The sequence below is a fragment of the Malaclemys terrapin genome, chromosome 1 (assembly GCF_027887155.1).
Source record: "Malaclemys terrapin pileata isolate rMalTer1 chromosome 1, rMalTer1.hap1, whole genome shotgun sequence".
Taxonomy (NCBI): Eukaryota; Metazoa; Chordata; order Testudines; family Emydidae; genus Malaclemys; species Malaclemys terrapin.
Window position 1 is genome coordinate 98,010,503 of NC_071505.1, and position 17,701 is coordinate 98,028,203.

A 17,701-nucleotide genomic window follows, 5' to 3' on the forward strand; every position below is an offset into this window, starting at 1 on the left:
CTTAAACGTGTTAGCTCTTCAGGGCTAGCAGCAGTAAAAGAATGTCATTAAAACAAAAATTAGAGTACTTAACTTGATCCTTGTGTGTAAGGATAAATTATTCTCACATAGTCATTCTTTTCAGAAATGAACTGCACTTCAGCTCATTTTCTTACTATCAAATAAAAGATTACAGAAACTTAGTATCTACCTTCTGGTGGTTCGTCATTAAGGTATGAAGGAACTTCCTGTTGATTTTTGTCCGTTTGATTCATTATTGCCTAAAAAAGAAATTCACACCCACTTTATATCATCTCTGGCAAAATCTGAAACAATTTTAAAATTTAAACACATGCACATGAAAGTTCCCTCAAAAGGACCTTCTTTTCTGTATGGGATAATAAGCAAACAGCATATTCATGACTATTTTTATCGCTGGCTGTTTGCAGGTTCAGATTCATCTCCCCAATTTCAATACTGGTGAAAAGTCCTAGAAAATGAAGTCTTTAAACATAGATCAGGGTCAGCAGATACAGTGTAAGCCTCCTCGCCTCACTAGCATGTCTCAACCCTGCTTGGAGAGATTGCCTTAGAGTTGTTGGAGAAAGGGGGGGGGGGGTCGTGAAGACGCCAATAGGATACTGCAATACCTGGGCTATAAATTACAGAAGAACAGATTAAATGGTAGAGGTGCGGGAGAGCATACTATACCCAAGGGTTCTATTACTGGTTTCCTGATTAGGGAGAGGCAGCACAGTAATAATGGGCTATTTTAAACATCAACACAGAGACCCATCAAGTTGCTTCTCTACTATGCCTTAAACAACTGCTTCTTGGACCAGCTAGTTCTAGTGCACACCAGAGGAGACACCTCTCATCTCGGTCTTAAGTAAGGATTTTGTTCAAGTCGCAACCACAGTTGAGCCCCCTAATAGCAATCACTATATAATTAAGTTAGATACTCTCAAACGTCATACCAATAATAAGCACTGAATTTCAGAAGTGCAATATCTAGTCAAGAAAAACCCTAAACTGGAAAGTAAAATTAGAGTCCTTAGACTTATCATGGAGGCTATTAAAGCAGAAGTCTCGGAATACATACATACCTTTAAAGAGAAAAGGAACTAGGAAGACAAGAAAAAATAAGCCGCCAGGATGGTTGGCTAAAAGGCAAGGATCAAGAGATTATCTGAGCCAAACAGGTATCCTTCACAAAGTGGAAATCCAAACCTGGAAGACAATAGAAATAAGCATAAGCGATGGCAGATAAAATGTAAAACTGCAATTAGGGCTAAAAGGAATTTGTAGCGCAATAGTTGAAGTATATATATATCAGAGGAATGCAGTTTGTGAGATGCTACGCCAGTAGGAAGCAACTGAAGCTCACAAGGACGCTGCAGAAAAACGAAGTTATTTCTTTGCATGAATCTTCACTACAGACTATGTTGACGAGATAAGTACCTCAGACTATTCTTGTCAGGCAATAAAGATGAGGTAATAAGAGACTCAAACCGTCACAGAGAAGGTGTTGCAACACACACAAACTAAGAGAGAAGTCAATAGGCGCGGATGTTATACATCCAAGAGTTCTGAACGAACATAAGAGCAAAGTGACTGAATTGCTAATGAAAGTGTTGTGACAAATTGCAATCCTTAAGAGCAGTTACCCTGAGAGAACTGAAAAATAGCTTAAAAAAAAAAAAGATGCTAAGGCAGATATTGAGAACTACTGACTAGTAAATCTTTCAGTACCTGGCAAACTGATTGAAGTGATAATTAAAATCAGAATTAGAGACCAACCAGATGAACGTATGATAGACTAATCAGCTTACCTTCTATAAAAATTATGCCTTTCTAAGCTATCAGAATCCTTTGAATGCGTCAACTAAATAGTGCCTAAAGGAGAACCAGCTGAAACAGTTTGTTTGGCCTTTCAAGAACTTCTGTAAAAAATCCTCATAAGAGGCTGGTAAAGAAATTACGGAGTCACATAGGATAAAAAGCAACATACTGCCAGGTACTAGAAACTGGCTAGGGAGACAAAACTAGTCTAAATAATAAACGGATATTTCTGAACATGGCAAAAAGATTAGTAGCAAGGTTTAATGCCAGGACTACCTGTTTAAATATATGTACTAATGAACAGAAAAAGGAGGTGACCAGTGAGGCAATAAGTTTCACAAATAATTTGTTGTATTATGGTAGCACCTATCAGTCCCCCAAAAGGATCAGGGTCCCATTGTACCAGGCATGGGTACAAACATGAAATAAAGACAATCATGTCTCCCCCAAACAGCTCAAACTATACACGACAGACAAGAAACAACAAAAGAGACAGATGGGCGAGGGAGGGGGAGTAGGACAAAGAGATAACTAAGTGAACAGCTATTCAAAGTTTAGGTTAGTCAGCACAAGAAGATAACTAAGAACTTCAAATGGACCTGACAAAGGTAGGTGAACAGGTAGCAAGTTGGGAGATGGAATTTCACATTAGAAATTCCTAAAGATGAAGCATAAAAGAAAAAGGATAGCAGTATATAAAACAAGAGGTATAGAAAAGGTAAAAAGATGCTTTTATTGTCCTTCATATAATAAAAGGAAAGTATGTTCAGTGAAACTGAATAGCAGCAAATCTGAAACCGACAAGGAAAAAGCTTTCTGGGGGGAAAGCATAGTTAACCTGTGGAACACCCCGCCACCAGGAATCTTTGAAGCAAAGAGCCAAATAGGATTTTTTTTAAGTCAGATATTTCTATGGATAATGAGTCTCTAGTGCTACATTAGAAAGGGGTAAAACAATATTGTTTTAGTGGGCTATATACCATGAAGTATGAGAGTTTAAGACTATCCCTGCCCATTAGTGGATTTGAAGAAGCTTCCCCTGTGAACAGATTATTCCATAATCGTCCACTTCAAGATTTCTTGTCAATTACCCTGAAGCATCGGATACTGACAAACAGGATACTGGATTAGATGGGACACTGGTCTGATTTGGTATGGCAATTCTTATATACTAGTCTACATCTCCCTTTAGGTTATTGGGGTATTTGATCTGAGCCCACTGTAATGGAAAGTACTTTTAAAAAAAGCTATTTTATACATTAATAACGGCCACTCACCATGATGTGTAGGTGACAAACAAAAGAAAAAAACAAAACAGGAGCTTTCATATTCCTGAAGAAAGTGTACTAGAAAGCAAGCTTTACATTTTAAAGTAAATACAATAAAGGTTTAAAACTACTACATTGAAGGTTTTGTGTTTTATTTTGTTGTGATACTTTAGTTAAATAATATTGCTATGTTCTGAAGTAGAACACAGCCGCTGTTTTATAGAAGTGACTATTTTTGAGGTAGGTAAATGGATTATTCTATGCACATATTATTTTAAGCCATTAAATCACTTGATTTTTAAGAACTGATTTAAATCAGATTGAGACTTTGTAAGACTAATTTGAAGATTTGTGCCATTTTAATTTGAGATTAAAATTCAGGATGAATTACAATATAAAATGCTGGTGGGCTTTTGTTTTTTTTAAATACCACTACTAGTAGGATAGCTTGCTTGAAAGTTAAGAAACAATTACAGGCAAAAGCCAAAATGAAAATTAAAGCCCTGATCCTGAAAATACTTAAGCAGGTACATAATTTTATTCATAGGAATAATCCTATTGACCTCAGTGGTATTACTCATGTACTTAATTTTAAACATATGCATAAGCGCCTGCAGCCTCGTGCTAAACATTTATTAAAGAACCTATTGGCATAAGATGTTTGTTGCTTCAAAACAAAATTGACCAAGTGGTTCTAACAATGAAAAGTTGTTTAAACTTTCAATAGATTATTAACATAGTTAAGTGTTACTGGGTTTGAGTTTTCTTCAATCACAGGCCAAAATCCTCAAAAATAGGACCGTAAAATTACACTCCTAAGGGAGGGATTTTTCAAGAGCTCCTAATTGACTTTGAAACCAAAATCCCACTGCTTTCAAACTCCAAACCCTGATGGAGTATAGCCTGGTCAAGGTGTTTCAACTTTCTTGATTTGAGGAATTTCAGTGGATCAGAAGATGGTGTTGGTCGCAACTATAGAACAGGCTACATGCTTATCAATTTTGTGTCGCTCTCACAAGAATGTGAATGAGACCTTGGACTTTATATATAATATTACTGGTCTGGACTTTAGTCTGTTTGCACATTATAAATGTGATTAAGTCATGATCACTGGTACCTAAGCTATTATTAATTTTCATAATATAGAATTGCCCCACAGTGGATACAACACTTTTTGAGTTAGGAAATTGTCATCTGTATTTTTAAATTCGGAGGATGTTTTAATACTGGCTGAATGAGGCCTCCAGCATGTGTCACTCAAATTTAAGTCCCCCATAATCACGCAACATTTTTTCCTACACATTATAGATAGGCACAGAAGGATGTTTTACACTTAGTTCTTTTGTTCCCTAATTGTTGGTAGGATTTCGGATCTACTAAGAAGTTTTCACACTTAAAAGCTTAACTCAGACTCACAGACTTAAAAGCAGGAGTACTTGTGGCACCTTAGAGACTAACAAATTTATTAGAGCATAAGCTTTCGTGGATGCTCTCTGTATGTGTGTATATATGTTCCATTCTACATGCATCCAAAGAAGTGGGCTGTAGTCCACGAAAGCTTATGCTCTAATAAATTTGTTAGTCTCTAAGGTGCCACAAGTACTCCTGTTCTTTTTGCGGATACAGACTAACACAGCTGCTACTCTGAGACTTAAAAGCCAGAAGGTATCATCACGATCATCTAGTCTGACCTCCTGCACATTACAGGCCACAGAACCTCCCAACCCACTCCTGTAATAGACCCATAACCTCTGGCTGAGTTACTGAAGTCCTCAAATCGTGATTTAAAGACTTCAACTCTACTGTAAGAAACAAGTCCAGGGTCTCATTCACATCCTTATTGTTAGAACAATGCACACGCACCATGCCTTGAAAAGGGCCAATTTCACAAAGCTGAAAACAATTATGTCCCAAATTAGCTGGAAGGAAGAAATTAATCAGAAAAATGTAAATGCTATTTGTGAATTATTTAAGAACACTTTACTAGATGCCCTGAAACAAACAACAACAAAAAACGAGGAAGGCTGTACTGGTTAGAAAACCAACATGGTTTAGAGGGCAATTTAAAAAAAAGAAAGGGGAAGTTGATAGTAATGAATATAAATCTGAAGCTAGGAATTGCAGAAAATCGATTCAGGAACCAAAGGGACACAAGGGGAAAATCTATGGCCAAAGTTAAGGAGTTGTTTAAGTATATTAACAACAAAAAGAATCCTAACAATGGTATTGGTCCATTACTAGAAGGAAATAGTGGAGTTATCAATAATAATGCAGCAAAGGCACATGTGTTAAATAAATATTTCTGTTCTGTATTCTGGGAAAAAACAAGGATGTAGTCATATCATGATAACACTTTCCATTCCACTAGTATCTCAGGAGCATGTTAAACAGCTGCTACTAAAGCTAGACATTTATGTCAGCAGGTCCAGATAATCTGCATTCAAGAGTTTTAAAAGGCCTGGCAAAGAAGCTTGCTGGACCATTAATGCTGATTTTCAATAAATCTGAGAACACTGGGGAAGTTCCAGAAGACTGGAAGAAAGCTAATGTTGTGCCAGTACTCAAAAAGGTTAAACTGGATGACCCAAGTAATTATAGGCTTGTCAGTCTGACATCAATCCTGTGCATGATAATGGAGTGGCTGATGCAGGACTTTAATTAAAGGAGGGTAACATAATTAACGCCAATCGACATAGTTTTATGGAAAGCAGATCCTGTCTAACTTCTTGTTGTTGTTTTTTTTAATGAGACTACAAGTTTGGTTGATAAATGTAACAGTGTTGAGATAATACACCTAGACTTCTGTAAGACATTTGACTTGGTACCACATGACTTTTGATTAAAAACCTAAAGAGATATAATTAACATGGATTAAGTGGATTAAAAGCTGCTATAGATCTCAAAATGCAACTGTAAGGAAATCATCATCGAGTGGGTGGGTTGGTAGTGGGATTCCTCCGGGATCAATTATTGGCCCTATGCTATAACATTTTTATCAATGACCTGGAAGAAAAGACGGTCACTGATACAAATTTGCAGATGACTGAAAAAATGGGGGAAATGAAAGGACAGGTCACTGATACAGAGTGATCTGGATTGCTTGGTAAGCTGGGCTCAAGCAAGCAATATGCGTTTTGATACATGTAAATTTATACTTCTAGGTATAAAGAATGTAGGCCATATTTACAGGATGGGGAACTCTATCCTGGGAAGATCTGGGGGTCATGGTGGATAATCAGCTGAACGCGAGTTCCCAGTGCAACACATTGGTCAAAAGGGCTAATGTGATCCTTGAATGCACACAAAGAGGAATATTGAGAAGGAATAGAGAGGTTATTTTACCTCTGTATTTACCACTGGTCCAACTGTTGCTGGAATAGTATGTCCAGTTCTGGTGTCCAGAGTTCAAGAAGGATGTTGATAAATTGGAGAGGGTTCAAAGAGCCACGAGAATAATTAAAGGATTAGAAAACATGCCTTGTAGTAATAGATTGAGCTCCTTAAAATCTATTTAGTTTAACAAAGAGAAGGTTAAAGGGTGAGTTGATTATAGTCTACACGTATCTACATGGGGAACAACTGCTTGATAAATGGAATCTTCATTCTAGCAGAGAAAGGTCTAACATGATCCAATGGCTGGAAGTTGAAGCTAAACAAATTCAGACTGGGAATAAGGTGTACATTTTAATAGTGAGGGTAATTAACCACTGGAAAGGTTGTGGTGGACTCTCCATCACTGGCAATTTAAAAATTAAGACTTTAGGAATTATTTTGGAGAAGTTCTGACCTCCTGTATTACACAGGCCATAGAATAGATCACAGTGGACCCTTCTAGCTTTGGAATCTACAAATCCAATTTAACAATTAAGACTAAAATTGAAAGTAAAGCATTAGCAACATGTAAATAAAAATCTGGTTTAAATAAAGAAAAAAATTAATTTTATTACTCAATTTTATCCATCCTGATATATGACTTAACATTCATAATTAAAGTAGCAAGTTATGTATTGAAAGCCTCCATTTTCCAATCAATTTTTCCAAAAAGTTGTCTTTGGTGGGCTGAAATTTTGCTAAACATATTATTAGACTGAAATTTTCCTAACAGACTTATTTTTTGGTAAATGTGTAGAAAATCCATTCAGCTATTTTTGAGTTATTGGGTCAGGAAATTTCTTTCTGAAAAAAATACAAATGTTTGTACATGGCTACTTCAAAAGATGGGTAGATCTCAATAAGAAATACTGTAGGACAGGGATTGGCAACCTTTAGCACGTGGCCCATCAGGGAAAGCAGCTAGCGGGCTGGTTTACCTGCAGCGTCCGCAGGTTCAGCCAATCACAGCTCCCACTGGCCACAATTCACCGTCCCAGGCCAATGGGGGCTGTGGAAAGCAGCAGCCAGCACATCCCTCAGCCCGCGCCGCTTCCCGCAGCCCCCATTGGCTGGGACGGCGAACCGCGGCCAGTGGGAGCTGCAATCGGCCAAACCTGCAGATGCTGCAAGTAAACAAACTGACCCGGCCCGCCAGCGGCTTTCCCTGATGGGCCGTGTGCCAAAAATTGCCAATCCCTGCTGTAGGAATGAAAATAGTAAATTATGTAGTTAAGCAATCAAAAAGTGAGGTTTTGCTTAAGTACAAAATAAACTGCTGTTTTAAGTTGCAGAACTATGAAGTTATGCAAAAAAGCCATGCAACTATATTATTATGTAGGTATTTTCAGAGCAGATAACTACACAGCTCTAAGATGCCTCAGCTAGAGGTTGTTGGTCCTCTTTTTATGTCTTCAAAGAAAAAAAAAGTGCAGAAATGTACAATATGGAAACAGAGTTGCATGTTTCACAAGAGACAGGAACTATGTAAATTAGAATTCCTGTATCAATGTTAACTCATCTACGTTGCAGATATTCAGTACTTTTGATTAACCAAGAGTAGGGAATACATATGGGCTATTCTCAAAGGGGGCAGGGGGAAGAGTTACTTACCACAGTAAACAGTGGTTCTTGGAGAGGATGGCCCATATGGAACCCCATGTCTCAAATTAAAGATTCCTGTGTTGGTGAAAGAAACTGGAGGGTGGTTGGAGGGACAAGGTGGGCCCATCTGGGTTTTAAAGGACACTGCTTGCTAGAAGTTGTTGATTTTGTATAGGACTCTGGCATCAGACTGTGCAGGTTGGACAAAATACAGTGAGTGAGACAGTTATTGAATATTTATTTTTATCCTCACTGTTCAATGAGTGAATCTGTCTCATTCACTGTATGCTAGCCAACCCGTGTATTTAAAGAGCTCTGAAACTTGGCCTCATTTATTACACAGAGTGTAATATGTCCACAGAAATGTTAAAAATGTATCCTCAACTACAATATAAATCCAGATTTATGTGGATAATTGCAGACAGAATGTAGCCAAAAATAAAGATTTCTGTGAATTTTTGCCTCATTCCCCCTGCACCATCCAACCTGTATACTAAGTGAGACAGAAACATAAGACAGTATGAGTTAATGTAACTAAGAGGCACATCATAAAGCTTATGCACATGCAGCAAAGTTAAAGTTGTATGTGGAACCTGAATTTTGGTACTACTTGATTTTTCAGTGTAACTCTGCAACCTTACCATACTTGAAATTCACATGATTGAATGTAGTTTTTGGATGGAAAACAAGTTCTTAGAATACATGAGATCCAGGGCTCTTGCCTTATTGAGAGTGTAAGACCCTACCTCATTTAATTCACATTACTAGATCATACAGAATGAGACAAGGTTTCTATGAAGCACTGCCTCGTTGCCTACGTTCTGTGAGTGTGCATATACATTTGCACATGCAAGGTGGTATTTTTCTTTCTATTTTCTCTCACATGTGCACAATTCTAATAAAACATAGGGAGATCATTAGTTTAAAAGCTTACTGCATGTTAAAACCCAGTGCACGTGTCAAGTCCAGTTTTTAAACCCTCAACTTAGTGAAAATCCATTTTGGTTTGACCAAGAGGTACATCTCCAACGTAGGGTCTCTGTTTCTACCTAAATCTTTGAGGTACTAGAGCCATTCAAAACAGGAATTGTAGTTTCTCTTCTTTAACATACAGGCAGAAGTATTTATCACTCTCCATGTTAAAAAAAAAATGGCTGAAAAGGTTTTGACTTATCTTTCAAAAACCCTCATTCTTGCAGACAAAAAGATATGGAAAGTTTCAGCCCAAAAGATGAAAGTTTTACAGAATTACTGAAAAAAATAAGTTCTTTAGAACAGAAAATGAACATGGGTAGGCAACTGTATGCACAGGAGTTACTACAGGTGCCAAATACAAGAGTCTACTCAGGATGTACAAAATGATAAAATTAACACTGCTGTAGGTACCTGAACAAAAACAGAAAGTGTTAGAAAATGCTAAGATTAGTTGTGTATCCTTCATGTGCATTAATACAGTTATTGCACTGAATAAAACAAAGGTTATCACTTACCAAATATATTACTTCATTCGGCAGTTTCCACAATAATATTCAATATAAACTTAAGAGAAAGTAACATTTTTAAATTACATCTTACAGAGCAATGTTTCCAAAGTGATTTGCTTACTTGTGTCATTCTGCCATGCATTTGTGGGCCTCTCACTATACACCCTCTCCACCAAAACAATATCATAAGGACACCCAAGTACTAAAGGAAGGAGCCAATATTTCACAAGCTTTATTTCACCTCTAACGTCTGTAGTCTTGGGCAATGGGAATAATGTCCACCTTCTCCACGTAGTGTCATGTGCAAGGCTTGGGAACTAGGTGTCAAGATGGAAACTTTCCTTAACAAGCGGGGGGGGGGGGGGGGGGTGTCTTAAACCAGCAATTTGTGCAGAATTTTAGCTTTTCATTTAAGAGAGTTTGGTTTCTAGTTGTTACGGTTTAGATTACCTTCCATACATGAACTAATGCAGCACTATCTTTCTGAGTTTGCAGACAAAACACCCCCAGTGTTTCCACAGCTAGGTGTCCCAAGCAGCAGCGTGAAATCTACATAACTGGTTTGTTTCAATGATGCTATTCAGAACCCTGTGGGAAGGAGTGAAACTGACAAGAAGCAGGTCAATTTTACTTTGGTACTGCTGCTTGGAAAGATTATGAGAAGCGGCTGCAGCAGGCACTGGAACTATTTACCTGGGAAAAGTGCTCCAAACCAACCAATTACCATGTCAGGCTTAGGAAGGGGTGGAGAACTACCATCCCCCTATATGCTCCCAAACAATAAGGAGCAATAGTGGGCACCTTGCAGCCCGACAGGGCAAGCCGCTGGCGGTGCACCAGATCATTTGTTTACTTTTTTGAGACCATGGTTTGCCATTCCTGGCCAATAGGATCTGCAGGAAGTGGCGCGAGCCTGGCTGCCACTTCCCGCAGCTCCCATTGGCCGGGAACAGCAAACCATGGCCTCTGGGAGCTGCAGGCCCTCGTGCAAATGTAAACAAATGTCTGGCAGCCCGCCAGCGGCTTGCCCTGACGGGCCGTGTGTGGCCCACAGGCTGCAGGTTGCCCACCACTGGTCAGGAGGCTTGGAGACTGAGGTCATGAGGAAAGAGTTCCTCCTCCTTTCCAGCAAACATAGGAGACTTCAAAATGTATTGGACATCTACTAGCCATAGGCGGATACAAAAGGTGCAGCCCCCAAAACAAGATGCAAGGAACTGCTCCCTAGAAAGAATCCTAGCACTTTCTACTACAGCAGAAGTGTGGGATAAGAAGGGAGACTGGAAGGAAAGCCCTCCCACTAAGGTTCTCATCAGGGTATTGTTCCCACGTTGATTACCCCGACTACTAATTCCCTACTTTAAACCTTAGTGCTAAGTGTTATGGTTAGAAATGCTAAATCTTCCTCGGCACGCTCAGGGATTTCCATGTCCAGCAGACGCCTGAGGATACCATCGCAGAAATCCTATGAGATGTGGCCAGGATCGACTCCTCCCTACTGGCACCATGGCAGAAGATCAATGCCTTGAACACCTTCCTGTTCGCCCGTATTTCATTCATCCTGAGGGGATCTGCTGTGGCGAAGGTACCTCTTAACAAGGCAGACACCACCACCAGATAGCTGGCGAAGAAATGGATGTTTCTTCCCCAGAGGGCCAGCAATGAACTGGTGTACATCTCACACAGGCAGGGCGGCGCCAAAGTCCCTCGAATAGGTGATCTGTGTGACATTGCGGTGATCACTCACACCTTTTGCCTTCTGACGTACCCGGACACCACGGTAAGGAAAATCACAGGAAGTGCTATGGAGAATGCCGTCAAGAAATGAATCGCAAGAACCCCCTTCAACCAAGATGTCGCCAAGTACCTGAATGGCTCCCTGGAAGAAGAATTTGGAAGAGAGGGAGGAAACGTTGCTTTGCTCTGGACTCATGCCTGCAATGCTACGCGATGACAGGAGAAGCGTATCGGCTGCCACTGGACGTGGTACGAGGAACGCCAGGAGCTGGGAGTCCTGGTGCCACAGGTGAAGAATACAGATCATACCATCATCACTCCAAGAGCTAGAACCATGCTGGAGAGGACCCTGAAGGATGCCAGCTGCTGCAAATACATGGAAAACCTGAAACGGAAGCCAGAGCAGGGCAAGGCATTCGAGGGGATGTGCAAGTGGGACGCCTGCAACCACTTCCTCCCCGGGGCAGCTTCACCCTATTTGCCGACTGGAGGTTCATCCACAGGGCCTGGCTCAACTGCGTCCCACTGAACGAAGCTGTCCGCCACGGGAATCAGGACAAGCAATGCAGGAAATGCGGCTACGCTAACGAGCTGCTACCCCACGTCCTCTGCAGCTGCAAGCCCCATTCTAGAGCCTGGCAGCTGCAACACAATGCCATCCAAGATCACCTGGCCAGAGCCATCCCGCCGCCCATGGGGAAGGTTGCCGTAAACTCTGCCATCCCTGGAAATGACAGCCAACTGTGACCAGACATCGTCATCACCAACGAGGACCGGAAGAAGATCATCATGGTGGACGTCACAGTGCCCTTCGAGAACAGGACCACGGCCTTCCACGATGCCCAATCTCGAAAGGCAGAGAAATAAGCCCCTCTGGCCGAAACTTTGAGAACTAAGGGTTATCAGGTTCAGACACACACACACTGATCGTCGGAGCCTTGGGCGCATGGAACCCCGGTAATGAGCGAGTGCTGAGAGAATAAGGAATCGGTCAATGCTACTCTCGGCTGATGCAGCAACTCATGATGTCAGATGCCCTCAGGTGGTCGAGGGACATCTACATAGAACACATCACCAGACACTGGCAATAACAGGAGAGATGAGCTGGAGTTCCGATGAGAAGTGCAGTCAGGAAAGTAACTGAAATACTTTCCTCATGGATTGTATTGTCTAAAGGGACAACCTTCTAATATCTAAACTGTATTGTTAAATCTATTCACCTAAATTTGGGTTATTGCTGATTATGTACTCTATGTATCATACGAGTTTTAAAAACAAACTTTGTATTTGTGGATAATCTAAGTACTATACCCAGATGCACAGACACTCTATTCTCAACCTATTATATAACTTTTTAACATAGCTTTAATAAAAAAAATAAATCTGTTCTTATTAGTTCAGCATCCACCCAGACACACTGTAGGTCATGCTACTTTCCAGGAGAGAGGCATGTCTTGTTTTTGCTGCCCCTCTCAAGAAATCTATTTCAGTTAATTTAGGTGACTGGTCTGAAGTTTGTTGGGTTTCTGAAACAAGAGACAATGCATCAACAGCATCATACACTCAGCCAGAAAGGCATTAAGGACACAACAGTGTGCCCAGTGTTAGTATTATGGAGAAACAGGACTCCTATTTAAAACCCAATTTTCAAGCCTCTCTAAAATCTACACACACAGTGAGATCAGCCAGAGAACTAACATACCATTTCTGGGGCCAGGGCCAGGGCGCAGTTTGCAGGGCAAATTTGAGGTCAATTGATCAAAGTGTACCTGAGATACAGACCCTCCTCCATATGAGCAGCTTTAAATTGTAAATCTTTTTGTAAACTGTTTTTGGTGCAGGAAGAGAGAGAAGAAAGGAAGGAGTAATCAAACAAAAAATATATTATATCCCTGGACTGTGATCTAGTATCCAGCAACAGGCTTAAGCTCCAGAAGTAGAGCAAAAAAAATACTGGATGTTCTTTGGTTCTGGAGATGAGCTATTCCTGTATCAATGCTGAAGTGGGGAGGTGCCAGTTGCGAACAAGACCACCACCAAAGAAAGAACAGTACCAACTAAAAGCAGGCTCATTGAGGAAGTTTGGAGGAGCCAGCCCAGTTAGCAAGCAATCTACTACATTAAAAAAATAAAACATGTTAGAAGTCTGAAAGTGCAGAGTCACGGTAACATTTGTCCCACACAATACCAACCTTAACTCATTCCCTGTAGTAATGCCAAGAAGAACTGGGAACATTGCAATACCTAACCCTAATAGAACTTGAAATTTTCTCTACACTCATAACAATCTGAAATCAGAACTCCTTACTTACGTACTCCTATGGACCCTCACTATGCTATAGACAGCATCACTGCTCTGGAGAGTACTTGCTGCTGGTAGACAGAGATCACAAAGCAGAAAAAGGTTTAGGGAGGTGCAAAGTACTGAATTAAATGGGGCAGAGCTAAGGTTATGCAAAGTGACCGTCACTCTACATTTGCTTGTTTTCCAACATGTGTATTTTGGAAATTAAACTCATGGTAAGGAAAGTGGCCTGTCCCCCACTATCTAACATCTCTCATCCACTACCAAGATATCATCTCCCATCTCCACTTTGCCAATGAAGTCAGCCTTTGTTGCCTACTTTAAGTTTTCCAAATGAGCACTTTTGTGCTGTCTCTTATGCCTGGGATGAGTTCCTTGTCTTCTTGCAAATTCCTCATTACATTTTCTTTGCTAGGATACCTAAAAAAAAAAATTAAAACTTGACTATTCTTGTCTTATACTTAGATTGTAGGCTCTTTGGGTCAGGGACCTTCTTTTTGTTAAGAATTTGTACAGCGTCTAATACAACGGAGTCTAGGTTGATGACATAGGTTCCTAGGCTTTACCGCTATACCAATATGAACTCTGAGTGCCTGCAACCTTGACTTAATGGCAACAAAGGGTTTGGCTTTTTACATATGAATTTGTTCTTGTGACAGACAAGTAAACAAGTGTTTACTGGGTAGCCTTAGACGTTGGTATATATAAGCGAATGTTAATTTGTGCATTTAAATTACCTTCCCACTTACAAAATTCTACTGTACTTCTATCCTTACTCAAGGGGAGTATTATGAAAATGCATAGCTTCTTTCAGGCCAATTTCCATTCAGTGAGCTATGCTTCAATAGTAAGTATTTCAGTTTAAAGCTAAAGGTAAAAAAATAAACTTGTAGTAACTCAGCAATGCTATACACATTCTGCAATTGTTTTCTATATGAAATCTACCATATCTTCATTGGTAGGGCTGCAAGTGAGAGCTTTAACAAACAAGTGCAGGGACCTGCCCAACAATATTTGCACAGAGATTGTCTATTAGCTTAGTGCAACCATCACAGCTAGTGGTGTGGTTATAAAATAATGAGTTTATTTTCAGGCTACACCACGTAGGTAGCTGTATTAAGTCAATAATGACCAAGTTTAAGTAATGAACTATTTGCATACAATTTGTGGAACCTTATTCACATCTACTTTGCCATAACAGCCTATTTAGGAGACAATGAAACTTACTATGGGGAACACTGGTAAAAACTCATTTTATCTCTCTAAGTGGTCTCACACCACACCCAGAAGGTGTGTTGGTTACATACTTCCCCTAGCAGAGGAAGAGCATCCCGAGCTTCAGCACTTCCGCTTCAGACACTTCCCAGTTGGTAAAAACTGTGACAAGTGTTTAATATTTTTACATTACGACTGTATCCCAAAACAATTCTGAATTGATAAAGAACAGCGCAAACAAAGAAAGAAAGAAAGAAAGGAACAAAGAGGAATGATCAAGGAAGAAAAGATTTTCAGATGAAATTGTGAGAGAATAGCTGAAGCAGAGAGATAAAGGAAAAGAGTAATAGCTGCAGAGAAGGCTTTCACACCAACTGTTGCAATAAATAATATTCTATGGAAGAGTGGAGCAAGGGTCAGCACCAGACAAGCTGAAAGGGGAAAGAATAAAGCCAGATCCTTGAGCTAGCCTGAAGTCCATGGAGAAATTAAGAACCCAGGCACTTTTGAGCTGGATCCTGAAGTTAATTGAGAACTAGAGGAATCCAAGGCTGTAATACAGCCCAATTTCTTTCAACTTGCAAACACAGGTAACACCACTGTGACATTAATTCATACATTAAAATGTTACAGACTCTCCAGTGAACCAAGGAGTATTGTTTTGAAGCAAAAACCTGCTCCATTCCCTGGTGTTTTTCCTCCTCCATTTTATATTTGGAAATCTCCTAAGTCAGATTTTAGGACAAAGAACATATAAGCAAATTTCCACATAAGTTGTGAGGAGACAGTTTATCATTTCTTCTCTATTTTGAGTAAGCTCTGGGCACTTCTGGCCCAATGTAGCCAGCTGTCAGATGGGGCCTGAAAACAAACTTGAGTGACATTATAACCACTGCCTTTGTAACTGCAGTTCCTTTCAATGGGGACCCTGAAGCCAGAGAGAGAACTTTTTTGGACATCAGGAATGACGTGGCAGGAGAGGCAGTGATTTAACCTGGAGTCTCTGCCACAGGCTGCCTGGACTCCTTCTTTGCCCCCACCCCCTTCTTCTCTTCCACGTTGTACACAACCTCCGGCTCCAGACACAAAGTGTGAACACCTCCCTCCCCTGCCAGATTGCACGGAAGGCCGAATTCTGCTCTCAGTTACACTTGGCCAACCCCCTACTTTGGGGGGGGGGGGGGTCAGCCGCAACTAACGCCCCCAAAGCAGCTGATGCTAACTTCCCGGGGGGGGGGTGTTAAGGAGCGATGTGCGTGTACTACAGCTAGACACATCACACCCACCGCTTCCCTTCTGCGGCACGGAGGGCAGCAGAGTCACCCCCTAAGGCACAACGAGGCGCAAGGAAGAGAGAGACAGAGCAAGAGGAGCCCCGGGGAGGGTTACACATGCAGGGGGCCCCGGGCAGGACTTTCCTTTGTGCCCTCTCCCATCCCCCGCCCGGGCTGGTTGCTCGGGGCGGCTCTGCCTCCGGCAGGCTCCCTCCCACCAAGCGGGGGGGGGTCCAGCCAGAGACACCCCTCCCCACTGTCGCGACACAGCCCCCCGGGCTAATGGGAATCCAGCTCCTCTCGCGACACGCGAGAACGGGCCCCCGCCAGCGCTGCCCCGGTCCCCGGGCTCCCTGGGGCCCCGCCGAGCAGTCAAGCTGCTCCGACCCCGCGCTACTCACCCGCCGGCTGCAGCCCGCTCCCTGCCCGGTGCAGACTTTACTCTCCTGCGCCGCGGCTCTGCGGCTGCTGCTGCCGACGTGGCGCCCTACGCTGCCCGCCCCGTCCGCCCCGCAGACCCCGCCCTAGCCCGGCCCCCATCCCCCGGAGGGGCGCGCAGGCGCCGGCTCCCCGCCTGCCTCCGTGTGTCGTCCGGGGCTGGGCAGGGGTACGGCCCTCACCCTTCAGGAGCTGACTGGTTGTGCAGGGCGATGGGCCCCAGCCCCTCCGCACACGGCCCTGCTGGGGGGGGAGGTCGGGGGTGGAAGACCAGCCAAACTATGGACTGTTCCCCTCCCCCTACGTCCCTCCCCCAAACTCCTGCTCTTAGAGTGCTGTGGTTAAGAAGCACAATCCCCCACCCTATGGCTATCTCTGTAACTTTCTAAGGCCTGGGCTACATCTGATTGCTGGGCTCTGCTCTAGGCTGAATTACAGCATTCAGGGCTGTGAAAAATTTCATGCCCCTGACGGTGGAGTTAAGTCGACCGAAAAGCCCCGGTGTCCGGCAGCGCGTTAGGTCGACAGGAGAATTCTTCCGTCGACCTAGCTACCTCCTGTGGGAGAGGTGGATTTACTACAATGAATGATGAAAGAGCCTCTCCCATCACTGTAGTAGGTGTCTATGTTCCAGTGGCACAGTTGCAGCTGTCACATTTCTAGTGTAAACATAGCTTAACATGTAGGTGCACCTAGCTACATCACTCAGGGCTGTTAAGAATTTCACTCCCTGCCTGAGGTAATTAGATCAACCTAATTCCCACTCTAGACAGAGCTAGACAAACAGAAGAATTCTTCTATCGACCACTACCTACCCCCTCTTGATGGCACAGATTTACTACAGTGACAGAAACCCCCCTTCCATTGCTGTAGTAAGTGTCACCACTGCAATGGCATAGCTGCAGCACTTCAGCCGTGTCACTGTGTAAACATAAGCCGTGTCTACACTACAAACTTTTGCAGACGCAAGTTACATTGGCACAAAGACACCGCAGTTAGGCTAGGTCTACGCTCCAGATCTATATCGGTACAACTATGTTGCTCAGAGGTGTGAAAAATCCACACCCCTGAGGGCATGTCTACACTTGCCATTTAAAGTGGAAAATGTCCCCTTTTTGCGCAAAAACCATGGGAGCATTTACACTTGCCAATGACTTTTTGCAGTGAAACTCAGAAGTTTCACCG

At 42.1% G+C, this 17,701-nt stretch overlaps 1 protein-coding gene across 3 annotated transcripts in view; it reads right to left on the minus strand.

The window, feature by feature from the left end:
• Positions 1-16,565, minus strand: part of TMEM263 (transmembrane protein 263) — a 33,227-nt gene extending 16,662 nt beyond the window's left edge. Inside the window, exons 1-3 of one of the 3 annotated variants that reach the window (XM_054032794.1) lie at positions 16,480-16,565; positions 1,086-1,209; positions 191-260 (exon numbers count right to left, since the gene is read on the minus strand). In XM_054032794.1, coding sequence (XP_053888769.1) covers positions 191-254 — 64 coding nt within the window. In that variant the 5' untranslated portion in view covers positions 255-260; positions 1,086-1,209; positions 16,480-16,565. Of the gene's footprint in view, positions 1-190; positions 261-1,085; positions 1,210-9,553; positions 9,603-16,479 lie in introns of those variants that run through there. The other 2 variants (XM_054032805.1, XM_054032814.1) reach the window with 2 other exon arrangements.
• Positions 16,566-17,701: the final 1,136 nt, after the last annotated feature.